This window comes from Salmo trutta, chromosome 23 (genome assembly GCF_901001165.1).
Source record: "Salmo trutta chromosome 23, fSalTru1.1, whole genome shotgun sequence".
Lineage (NCBI taxonomy): Eukaryota > Metazoa > Chordata > Actinopteri > Salmoniformes > Salmonidae > Salmo > Salmo trutta.
Genome location: NC_042979.1, coordinates 20,285,989 through 20,298,882, shown reverse-complemented (window position 1 = coordinate 20,298,882; position 12,894 = coordinate 20,285,989). Strand labels below are relative to the sequence as shown.

The following is a 12,894-nucleotide window of genomic DNA, read 5'->3' as shown; positions in this document are numbered from 1 at the left end:
AGGGGTATCATATCATGCAAGACAAAGGGGGTAATCGATCTCATCACCTGTTCATTTGAGAAAGCCTATGTCGGACAAACGAAAAGACAATTAAAACAACGCATAGCTGAACACCGCAGCTCAATCAGGTGTAAGAACACAGACTATCCAGGATCAGCTCACTTTGTTGAAGCTTATCCATCCCATCTCCTCCCTTAAATACACAGGCATTGAGCATGTTGCTCTACCAAGGAGAGGAGGTAACATTGAGATCCTACTACTACATAGGGAGGTCTATTGGATATCCTGTTTAAAAACATTGACCCCTAGTGGTCTGAATATTGACTTTGATCCCAGGCCCTTCTCATGACCAATTATGCTTTCTGTGAAGAGGTCTTGTAAATGAATGTATTTTTTCTACAGCTTATCAGAGTACACCCAATATGTTTCCCCTGTTGATGATGCTTATTATGCAATATGGTTGAACCAAAAGATTACATGTAACAATTTTTTTTTAATGAAATTGGAAATATTTAAATATATAGGTGAAATTAAATGAAACAATAATGTATGTTGATGCTAATGCTAATGATAACAATGGCATAATATATTCAACATGCTCTGGGCTTTTAACAGTTTCACTCAATTCATTCCTGATCAACCTAGCAATTATGACACTCCCCTCACTATTGTCATTGGTTGCACTAATTGCACTGTTTGTGTTCATAACCAGGTTCAAGCATTCATGACATTGCCGGTGTTTTCGTCTTAGACCTAACAACACCTGTGCCAATATATCCTCCAAACACCGGCTTCTCGGGCATTATCACTTAACTATACTGTACTTTACTGTATTGAACTATACTTTACTGTACTATACTTTACTTGAATGTATTGTACACTGCTGTGTTCTACTGTACTGTGCTGTCCAAACTTGCGAAACATAGATATCTATGTTTGGGACAAATCAAAGCCGGTCCAGACTGCACCAAAGAAATATGTCTATGATTGGTTCAGATTTGGTCCAGTCAGGACCAAAAATCTACTTCCGTGGACTTTGAAATCAAGGCCAGTCCAGATTGCACAAAAGACAGACAAAAAATGGTCAGTTCTACGGCTTTGTTTCCTAATGCACAATATTTTACTACAGACATGGGAGGTTACAGTACAAGTGGGATATTAAACTGGAATTCTGGATGTAAGGTTTTTGGATGGCTTTGTTGCCCCCTGGCCTACTCTTGAAAGAGAATTCTCCAATCCTGGTTGGGTACACAATTTCATTGATGACTGCTGAACATTTAAGAGTTAAGACATGACATCCAACATTGGTTTCATATATTTTAAATAGGAAATCGTATAGGGATGTTATCCAACTGCATCAAGAGAACTCTTTGAGGGCTTGTCACTTCCCATTCTAAGTCCTCTGTTTTGCCTCAGAATCAGTGAAAGTGTAGAAAATGTGTTAGATTGTTTGAATTGTAGCCACTAGAGGGATACACATACGCTTTCCAAACTCCGTAAACACCGTCCCATCAGTGTGCCATGGAAAAATGGAATTGCAGTGAGTACCTGTGACTTCCCACTTCGGCTGAAAAAAAACACAGCCCGGAACATTCGAAACATCAGTTGCTCGCTCTTAAAAAGACTTTCAGAGTAATTGCTCTTAAAGCAGACGCCCAGTGCTGTCTCTCTCTCCATGTGTCTCTCTGTTTCAGGCAAATCAATGAGGATCGCAATGCTTATTACTTCTGCAGCTCTCTCTCGCTTTACAAGATGATGTTGTGCATTTCAACTTTTGAAAATCAAAAAGCAAGTCAAGGAATTTTTCTTTAATAAAATAATGACAGGTCGGTTTATTTTCACTTATTTTGAATTTTAATATGTGGCATTTTGTATACTGTTTTGCAGGTGGGATAAGGAAACAACAAAACGGTGTGACAAGCGTTTGGCGGACAATTGTGGGTTTCTGCGAGTAACTCATACAATCCAAGGAGTGATGGGGGGCACCATCAACCTCATCCCCCTCTGAATGAGAACTTATTAGTCATCCCTTTGGTTTAATGAGACCCATTGAAAAGACACCGTGGAACATATGCATGAATCAAATATTCCTGTGTTCATTGAATCTCTCCAGAAGAGTCTTACTTTTACATGGGCAAGGAAAGGGGGTCGTGGCTTAACATTATAAAGGGGGACATTACAGTATGCTTCATGGGTTTATTTAGACTGAATCTACGGTTTGACAAGCGGCGGTAAAGAAAAAAACAAAACAAAGCGAAACTCGGGAAGAGCATTGTGGACCTACGAATTTTAGCCTATATTTATCACATTTATTTCTATTCATTGCTATTTTTAAAAGTGGTACCACCTCTTCTCCTGAAAATGAAACTTTGGACTTTTCCCTGGCTGCTTTGCCTGGTGATACTCATCTTATGTTTTGGATCAGAGTGCGGGACTGTCCGGAGAAAGGGGAGATCCAAAAGAGACTTGGTGCGTATCAGGGAGGCGACAGCCACCTTTCCAGGGGCTTGTGCCACACGTCTGCCCCGGGGCAAACGCTCCTTGCCCGGCTTGGAACGACGTGTACCTCGCCAGCGCCGGCGCTCCTCCCAGGCGGAGGAGAACTCTCCAGGTCGGGGGAAAGCTGTTTATTTTACCGGCAGGGGTGACCAACTTCGGCTTAAACCGGGCGTAGAGATACCGAGAGGAAATTTTACGCTGGAGATGTGGATCAAACCAGAAGGAGGTCAACGATCTCCTACGGTGATTGCAGGTAGCCTACACAACTGTCTCAGTTCACAAATTAATGAAGGAATGGTTTTATTAGTCTTATGCGACCTAAAACGCAACAGCATATTTAAAAGTTTAGTGTGAAACCTGTATATTTTATTAAAACGCACACATGAAGCAATAAAGTATGCTATGTTAGTAAACCAAATGAAAGTCATAACTCACCTTTAGCTTTGTAGGCTATTATTATATAATTGTTTAGATCAAACCATGCACGGTTGTCACAGTAAAACAACATGCACTCATAAGTGAGTTGAGAGTGAGTTCATTTCAGAACTGATCCACACCAATGATGTAATGCCTTGAAAATAGCAGTATCAGAGATTTTATACCAGGTTATTCATACAGTATGTGTATAAAATCCATTCATTACAATGAGGACCTTTGTAGTAATATCACCTGTGAACGAAAATCCTATCTGAGTGATCATAACCAAGTATATGCATGCATAAGCCTATACTTGGGTATGATAATTCAGATAGGATTTTCGTTCACAGGTGATATTACTACAGAGTTCCTCATTGTAATGAATGGATTTTATACACATACTGTATGAATAACCTCGTATATTTTTTGAAAAATTCTTTCTATGAACTTTCATGCGTAAAATGACTCAAATATTGGGTATAACAATTGTAGATAAGCTAGCCTATTTTAAGGTTGTTCGATATTGGCATTTATACTGCATCACTTGATTGACAGGTGATGTCATCGTGCGTAGAAATTGTGTTATTTATGAGGCGTCTGGCTATTTTAAACTATGATGTAATGCTAGAAACGTTGAATTCGTGGGCACGTCACAGCAGGCAAAGGGGGAGAGTGAGAGAAATATGTTTTATTCTGAAGTGACTAGAGAGCACTGTGCGTGCCGCAAATCCAAAATGCTTCCCAAATCGACACTTCTGGATTGGCTGTGGAGGTTACGAGACCGGAATAGAGCCGCGGAGTGGCGCGCTATGAGCGTCCGAGATCCCTCAAACCCAGCCGCAGACATAGGCTATGCGCGTAACATTAGGTGACTCTAACTTTGACACAATTAAAACCCTCTAATAGATTGGGGGTCTTGGCAGTACAGTTTAGAGATTTTAGTATGTGGTTTAAGCGTTGTAAAGTGATCGGAGGGAGAAAGTAGCCTGCTTCATCCACGCACAACGCACCTTGTGAATGTTATGCGAGTAGTCTCGGATATCCGAGACCTTGCGCAACGTAAACTAGGCAACGGCACACGGTAGCCTACATTGCCGGAAAGAACCCGCCTGTAGAGACTATTATGTGAGCAGGCACATAACATTATTGAGAAGACACCGAGCTGGCAAAACTATTTTCATGTTACTCTGAAATCCACAATGCCAAATTTTTGACGGCATTTCTTTCCTATTTAGGTCTATGTACTGTTTATATATTTCAGTGTCTGTGCCACTGTTTCTGATGTAGATTGGTATGAGATTCGATCCCATGGGCTGCCAACAGGGAGCGTAGAAAGCAACTGATTGCTTGTGTGCAGATGCGTACTATTGTAGTTTACCCCTTGTGAGGCACTTACCCTTGAGAAGGGAGGGTTTCACACTCACAGACACACACACTTCTGCTAAGGCAATCTTGATTACTGTGTTGTTTAGCACAGTATGTTTATTATGATAGAGCTGTTATTGTACTTAGTGAAGGCCCCTCATGGACTGAGACACACATACTGTATATTCTGGTCTACTTACTGTACCATCCCTGTTTTTGGTGTACCTGTGTGCACGTGTGTTGTATATTTGTGTCTGGATGTGTGGCTACCCCAGCTTTACCCAAACTTGGTCCTTGGGACCACAAGGGGTGCACATTTAGATGTTTGCCCCAACACTGCACAGCTGGTTCAAAGCTTGATGCCTAGTTGATTATTTGAATCAGCAGTGTAGTGTAAGGGAAAACCAAAACGTGCACCCCTTGCCTCCCAGAGGACCAAGTTTGGGAAACACTGGTCTAGCCACTGGACACACTGGTTGAGTCAATGTTGTTTCCACATCATTTCAATGAAATCACGTTGAACCAACGTGGAGTAGAAGTTGAATTGAAGGCTGTGCCCAGTGGGTAGGAGTAGAGCAGGGACGATAAACCAAAAATTATTAACACCGACCACTTATTGTGAACATTTTGCTGATATCGTTCATTACGATAAATAACCTATAGTGCCCTACTAGAGAAATGTAAAGTTTCAAGTTAAATGTTAGCTAGTATGGGTGATTGTTGATGGGACAATTGATAGCTGCAATATTTCAAGTCGTAGTAGCAGTAGTTTTAAGGGTAATATGTTATAAACATAGTGTTCAATTTATCATTATAGTGATAATTCAGTCAATTTATCTGGATATAGATTTTTGCCCATATTGTCCAGGTCTATTAGCTACGCTCTTAGCTACACTCTTTGGCTATCCCCCCAGGAGAACCCTTTTTGGCTCCAAGTAGAACTCTTTTGCGTTCCACGTAGAACTACATGGAACTCAAAGGGTTCTGCCTGGAATCAAAAGGGTTCTACCTGGAACTATAAAGAGTTCTCCTATGGGGACAGCCGAAGACCCCTTTTAGGTTCTAGATAGCACCTTGTTTTCTCAGAGTGTAGGTTTGGCCTGGGGTTGGGGGCAGCCTAAGCCAGACCCTTATTCAATTCTCTCTAGGCATTTCAACTCTTTGGGTAATCTGTTGAGAGCTTTGTGATTCAGATGAATGTCTTAGCCCAACTGAGTAATGTTATATCACTTATATTCAAATCAAATCACATTTTATTTGTCACATGACGAATACAACAGGTGTAGACTTTACTGTGAAATGCTTACTTAAGAGCCCTTTCCCAACAATGCATATTAACCTCATTCTTGTCTTAGCCTATCCTATGCATGCCATTTTATTGTTTGTTTTCATAACATTAAGATTAGTGTGTTTGGGAAAAGACCCTTATAATGAAAAAAGAAAAGAAATTCCCAATCGACAAATATTATAATGCCTAATCTTTTAAATCCAATTGAGACCTCCCAACAATCCCAGGCCTAAAGCAGTCCCATCCTGTTGTTTTGACCCAGGCTTGTTTTCTACAGCTGTTTCACGCTAGTTGTTTTTACCCTGGTTTTTATCACTGTCACTGCTTTTTGATTGAGCGTGTCAACTCACCGTTTGATAATTGAGGGGAGACGAGTAGTACAGTAGTGTGGTATATACTTAGTGTTTACCATACAACACACACAGGGAGACTGCTGAGTGTGACCAAAGTGACTGGCGGAGGACCAGAGATAACTCCTGTAGAAATGTGTCTATGGTTCCTTTCTGGTCTTTATTGACTCTACACCCCAAAACAAGGGCTAGTAGAATACTTCATGAAGTCCTAGTCCAAACCACTTTCACAGCCAGCCAGGTGTTCCAGGGCTCAGGAACCAACATATATATGTACATATGTTGCATGGCTGACATATGTGGGGCCCACGATGTATGTATGTTGCATTGTTGACATGTGTACAGTATGACATGTACTTAGTAATACCTGTTTGTTTGTGGTAGCTAGTATGTAACCTTTGCTCTGAGACACACAGAGAGGCATTCATACGATGGGCACTTGCCAGGATAACTCACTACCTATTGACATGAGGAGATGTGCCCGCTGTCTGCTTACTGGTATCAATCAGTAAGAACAGCTGGGGATTTTAAACTGATCTGTATCACACACACACACACACACACACACACACACACACACACACACACACACACACACACACACACACACACACACACACACACACACACACACACACTTTGTCATTTGTAATGCAGATGTGGCCAATGGAACTGCAGGAGAATGATTCCAGCAGAACAACAAGATTCAGGACCATGAACAGCGCTGACAAAATGAGCATGCGCAAACAGGAAGTTGAAAGGACCACCCAAAAATAAGGGAAAAAAGGAAGCCAGGGTAGATTCCATGGTAGCAGTAATGGAATAGCTCAGTGTTGCGATTTCATTGGCTAGCTGATTTGATTTGCGCACTCGTTCAAACACGAGCAAACCCTATACCAACACCAGTCACTGAGCAGCCTTTCATTTTAGAAACAAGGACGAGGGTTTTTGCTTTAGCGTAGACACTTTGAGCTAACCCTCCAGTCAAAACAATCTGAGGAGCCTCTGTAACTTCTCTTCTCCATATTGTGACATGTTGACATGTGGTTACAATTGGTGTCCCGCTTTTGAAAGCTACATAAAGATGGTCTTTAAAGAGGAAGGGGACACTCAAACTGTAATTTAACTTGACTGAATGCTGCCATGTGCTTTACATCCTCATGGCAGTTCATGTCACACATGTTCTGTGTCCTAATGTGAGATGAATTTTACATCTGACCTTTTTGCCCTTTTACCAGGTCATGAATGTCTGTCCCGCATCAGAGAAAGGAAAATGCAAGACAGTGGATCAGAGTTTCTCTTCCATGACCAGCTGTAGACAATAAATGCCTGTGTTGGCAGATGCATCAGCAGTGATGCACTAGTGCTATGCAGATTTTAGTTGTGAGATGATATATAACTAATAACCAATGACATATAACATCTAAGAAGACATATAACATCTAAGAAGACATATAACATCTAAAACATATAACATCTAAGAAGACATATAACATCTAAAACATATAATATCTAAGAAGACATATAACATCTAAAACATATAACATCTAAGAAGACATATAACATCTAAGAAGACATATAACATATAACATCTAAGATGACATAACATCTAAAACATATAATATCTAAGAAGACATATAACATCTAAAACATATAACATCTAAGAAGACATATAACATCTAAGAAGACATATAACATATAAGATGACATATAACATCTTAGACATATAACATCTAAGACATATAACATATAACATCTAAGAAGACATATAACATCTAAAACATATAACATCTAAGAAGACATATAACATCTTAGACATATAACATCTAAGACATATAACATATAACATCTAAGAAGACATATAACATCTAAAACATATAACATCTAAGAAGACATATAACATCTTAGACATATAACATCTAATACATATAACATATAACATCTAAGATGACATAACTACTTTGGTTAAATGTCACCATTTTGACATACTGTATTTCTAATGAGATAGCTGGGTATTGAACTTGAATACCCAGATATCTAGTTATATAATACATTTGAGGAAAGCCACAGGGCATACAGCAAAAGGCTACATGTAGTCTCTTGATTTCAGACTAGGTAGATGAGCGTTGATGTTTCTGTTGAGATAATCTAAGGCTGGAAAATTCTAAATGTTATTTCCCCCAAGATGTCTGTTACTGTATAGGTTTGCCACGAGATCATTTGCATATTACACAATTCTCTTTTGAATCATTAAACGTAATGAGAAGGTTTCAAGTTAATTACATTGTTGAAAAATGTCTCCAGTTAGTTATAGAGCAAAATGAAATTGACTTGTAATTGACTGTCATTTGAATATTTAATTGAACCCCCCACTGGAGCCTGGTGCTGTTAGGAATTGTGTTTAGAGTCTAAGGATCAATGTACATTTCCAACATGTCAAATACACGGTGTGACGATCACTTGGGGCGGCAGGGTAGCCTAGTGGTTAGAGCGTTGGACTAGTAACCGAAAGGTTGCAAGATTGAATCCCCAAGCTGACAAGGTAAAAATCTGTTGTTCTACCCCTGAACAAGCCAGTTAACCCACTGTTCCTACGCCATCATTGGAAAAACGAATTTGCTCTTAACTGACTTGCCTAGTTAAATAAAGGTAAAAAATACAACTTCACTTTGTCTGAATGCAAAGTCCCTTTCCCTGACTTTCAGAGCCAGAACAGTTCAAAAGCACACACAATGGGCTAGCCTCCATTGTTCCCTCTCCCTGCTTTTCATCAGATTTCTCTGACATTTGTTTTCTTTTTTTTGTACCTTAGTGTGTTTTCCTTAGGGGAAGACAAATGGCAAGTGCAAGCAAGGTCGCCTTCTAAACTGACATGAATGGCTTTTAGCCTTAGCTTCAGTGTGTGTATGCAAATACCTGTGCATGTGTGTGTCCGTGCATGCGTGCATGTGTGTGCCCCATCTAAACACAGAACAGGTTGGGTCTGGAAAAGTGTACTATGTTAGATTAATTGAGCATGGCAGAATTATGACAGCTGTTTACACTAGAAGCCCAACACGCATTTTAACATACCTTTTAGCCTTGAGTGCACTAGCTGACAGATGGAGGAGTTTTTCCTTCCACTGTAGTGGAAACACTGAGGACGTCACACTAAATACGGCTGACCTTGACATTGAACCCCACCAAGCTCTTTGAATGGCTTGGCCATTAGAATATCCCCCTTTCAGCCAACGAAGACATCCTCCTACTTAATGTGCATCATGTTAAAGGGAGTGAAGACCTTGGTCGGATTTTAATCAGCATGATCATATTAATTAATTGAGGAACTGTGGGCTCCCGTACTCTCAGTGCTCGAGGTGTCACTACAGACCCTGGTTCGGTTCCAGGCTGTATCACAACCGGCTGTGATTGGGAGTCCCATAGGGCGGCGCACAATTGGCTCAGCGTTGTCCAGGTTAGGGCTGTCATTGTAAATAAGAATTTGTTCTTAACTAACTTGCCTAGTTAAATAAATAAGTCCTATATAGAGGGCGTAACAAAGATGGGTTGGGGATTGCATCGGATACTCCTACTTGGTTCACATTGTATGAAGAAGTCCTAGCTTGGGTCTCTTTATTGCATTATGTGGATTGGGAAGGAATGGAGATTTAACCTTTATTTAACTTGGCAAGTTAAGTTAAGAACAAATTGTTATTTACAATGACGGCCTACCCTGGCCCTATGGGACTCCCAATCACAGCCGGATGTGATACAGCCTGGATTTGAACCAGGGACTGTAGTGATGCCTCTTACACTGGGATGTAGTGCCTTAGACCGCTGCACCACTCGGGAGCTGCTTTCCCTCGTGCTTGTACATGTGAGTAACGTATGCCCCTGGCAGTGGTGGTCCCCAAAATATTTTGTGAGCACATGGATTCCCTCATGCTTGAGGGGCTCTGGTGTATGTGCATAGGCGTATACACATGAACTGTTCACACATGTATGCACGCATGAACACACACTCAAACACACACGCACACACACACACACACAACAAACACACTAAACATAAACATTTAGCATTCAGAGATCCCCTGGGAAGTGAAAACACATTACCACACTGAACTTGACATACTGTATGCTTTCCAAGTGCAACAGGAAAAAGGTGTTTTGGTGCCTCTAGCATAACAAGGGTTTTGCATGAAACTACATCTTCTGGTTCCCCAAAATGTTAAAATGGCCTCATAATCATGAAATATTCATTGTAAGAGTCTATGGGTCTCCCCAAGCTAAATACTGCATGCACCTTAACTCAATTTCCAGGACATTTTTCTGATGCTATCTTCAAATGTATCGTTTTAGTACATCTACCACATAATCTGTACCTTATTGTTAATGCCTACATCTGATGAATGAGAGAATGTGATTACGTGGCACACTGATGCATTTTACATTTTGTTGGATGAATTATAAGACAAACTTTACAGTAGAGTGTCTACATTTTACTGTTCATTTTACTGTTTCATTTCAAAATATGTCAAATGAACAGTAAATTGGATAAGGGTGACTCGAGGCAGACCTCCTAGGTTGATGATGTTCAGGAGACAAAGCCGTGAAGCCCCTGAGACTAAACTTTAAAAATGTTATTAACTGAGAATACAAATGCTGGCTCCCAGTGCTGCTCAGTGTTGATTAACATCTACTCTTTCTCTCTGTCCCAGAGGTGATCAGTGAACTATCCAATGCTCTGGCTCTTTCTCCCCCTCTCTTTCTCCCTCTGGCTCTTTCTCTCTCTCTCTCTCTCTCTCTTTCTATCTGGATTGTGTTGTTCTCTTTTAATTGAAGTTGCACTATGTAACCTTTTGAGCGACCCGGCCAAATTCACATAGAAATGTGAGTTATAGATCTATTATTCTACTTGAAAGCAAGTCTAAGAAGCGGTAGATCTGTTCAATGTGTGCTATTTCTATGCTTCCCGTTCTTTTGTTTTTGCCTCTCTTACTTTCGGTTTTGTACACCAGCTTCAAACAGCTGAAACAACAATATTTTTGGTTATGGAATATATATTTCACAGCTGTTTAGATGGTACAATGATTCTCTACACTATGCAAGCTTATTTTGTCACATAATTGAAATTTGGCGAACTATTAGAGTTTTAGCAACCAGGAAATGGTGGAGCGATTTCTGCATAGTGCAACTTTAATTGAAGGTGTCTCTTAGGTAACGTACTAAAGAACATCTGAAAGTCAAAGCTTCATTCTCTCTTTTTTTCTCTCTTTCTATCCTTCTATTCTCTGTCTCTCTCCCTCTTTCTTTCTTACCATGTCTCTCTATCTCATGTTAACTGACTCTCTCGCTCTCTGCTTTCTCCCAGGTCTGTATGATAAGTGTTTCTATGCCTCCAGCGACCGGGGCTGGCTGCTGGGCATCCGGGCGGTCAGTGAGCAGGGTAACTGCGACCCACGCTTCTTCTTCTCCTTAAAGACGGACCGTGCCCACAAAGTCACCTCCATCCACTCCAATGGCCAATACCTGCCCAACACCTGGGCCCACCTGGCAGTAACCTACGACGGCCTCTACATGAAACTCTACGTCAACGGCGCCCAGGTGGGTGTTAGCCGGGAACAGTCGGGCAACGTCTTCAGCTATCTAACCAAGAAGTGCAAGGTGCTGATGGTGGGCGGGAACGCTCTGAACCATAACTACCGTGGGGCTGTGGAGAGGGTAAATCTGTGGAGGGAGGCCCGGGGACAGAGGCAGATAATCAGGGATATGCAGGGTCACGAGAATCCTCAAGATGAGCCTCAGCTGGTGATCCGGGAGACCTTTGAGCACCCGGCCAGAAAGTGGCTGACTGTGAAGGATGGCAGCTTCCCCCAGCAAGAGGAGGGTAGCAGCAGCAGGGTGGGGCAGGCTGAAGGGGTAGGAGGAAGTGGAAGTGGAGGGTCCTTGGATACCACCCTGGAACCCCCAACCTGTGGTCAAACTATCTGCGATAACGTGGAAGTGGTGACCAACTACAACCGCACCTGGACCTTCCGGAAACCCAAGACGATACGATACCGTGTGGTCAACGTGTGGGACGATGCTGGGCGCAGGCCCACTGTCACGCCTCATCAGATCCAACTGCAACACCAGGACCTCAACAAGGCCTTCGCTGTCTACAACATCACCTGGGAGTTGAGCGTCCACAACGTCACCAACTCTTCCCTGCGCCACCGTCTGGTCCTGGCCAACTGTGACATCAGCAAAGTGGGCGACGAGGCATGTGACCCAGAGTGCAACCACACACTGACAGGCTTCGACGCAGGCGACTGTAAGAGGCACCGCAGCCGATGCCCCGAATACAAGCAGGGCAATGGGGTGTGCGACCCCGAGTGTAACTGGGACAACTTCTTCTATGACAACGGAGACTGCTGTAACCCCAATGTGACGGATGTGACCAAGACCTGCTTCAACCGCTCCTCTCCACACAGGTCAGCTCTCTGTCTGTGTTTATATCTCTGCTTCATGAGTCCTAAACAAAGATATAGCTTGGTGTTCAATTTTAAAAGTTTCTCACAGATCATGAGAGATTTGCATAGGCATTTGATACAGATATTCAAGACAGCTTAGCGCCAAAATCTCACAAATCATACATTGATGTCAAAGGGAGATTTTCATATCCATTTGATACATATCGTCAATTTACGATTTGCCCATTTGTCAGGGTCTAGTCAACAGTTTTGTGTCAGAAAATTGTTAAAGAAAAAGTAATTGTAAGTACAATCAAGTATTATATACACTGAGTGCACATAAAATTAGAAACACCTGCTCTTTCCATGACATAAACTGACCAGGTGAATCCAGGTGAAAGCAATGATCCCTTATTGATGTCACATGTCAAATCCACTTCAATCAGTGTAGTTGAAGGGGAGAAGACAGGTTAAGGGAGGATTTTTAAGCCTTGAGACATGGATTGTGTATGTGTGCCATTCAGAGGGTAAATGGGTAAGA

General features: G+C 41.7%; 1 protein-coding gene across 1 annotated transcript in view; it reads left to right on the top strand.

Moving 5' to 3' along the window:
- Positions 1–1,603: 1,603 nt before the first annotated feature.
- Positions 1,604–12,894, top strand: part of LOC115159544 (pappalysin-1-like) — a 122,469-nt gene continuing 111,178 nt past the window's right edge. The window contains exons 1-2 of the mRNA XM_029709362.1: positions 1,604–2,752; positions 11,273–12,374. Of these exons, the coding sequence (XP_029565222.1) occupies positions 2,362–2,752; positions 11,273–12,374 (1,493 nt within the window). The 5' untranslated portion in view covers positions 1,604–2,361. The remainder of the gene's footprint in view (positions 2,753–11,272; positions 12,375–12,894) is intronic.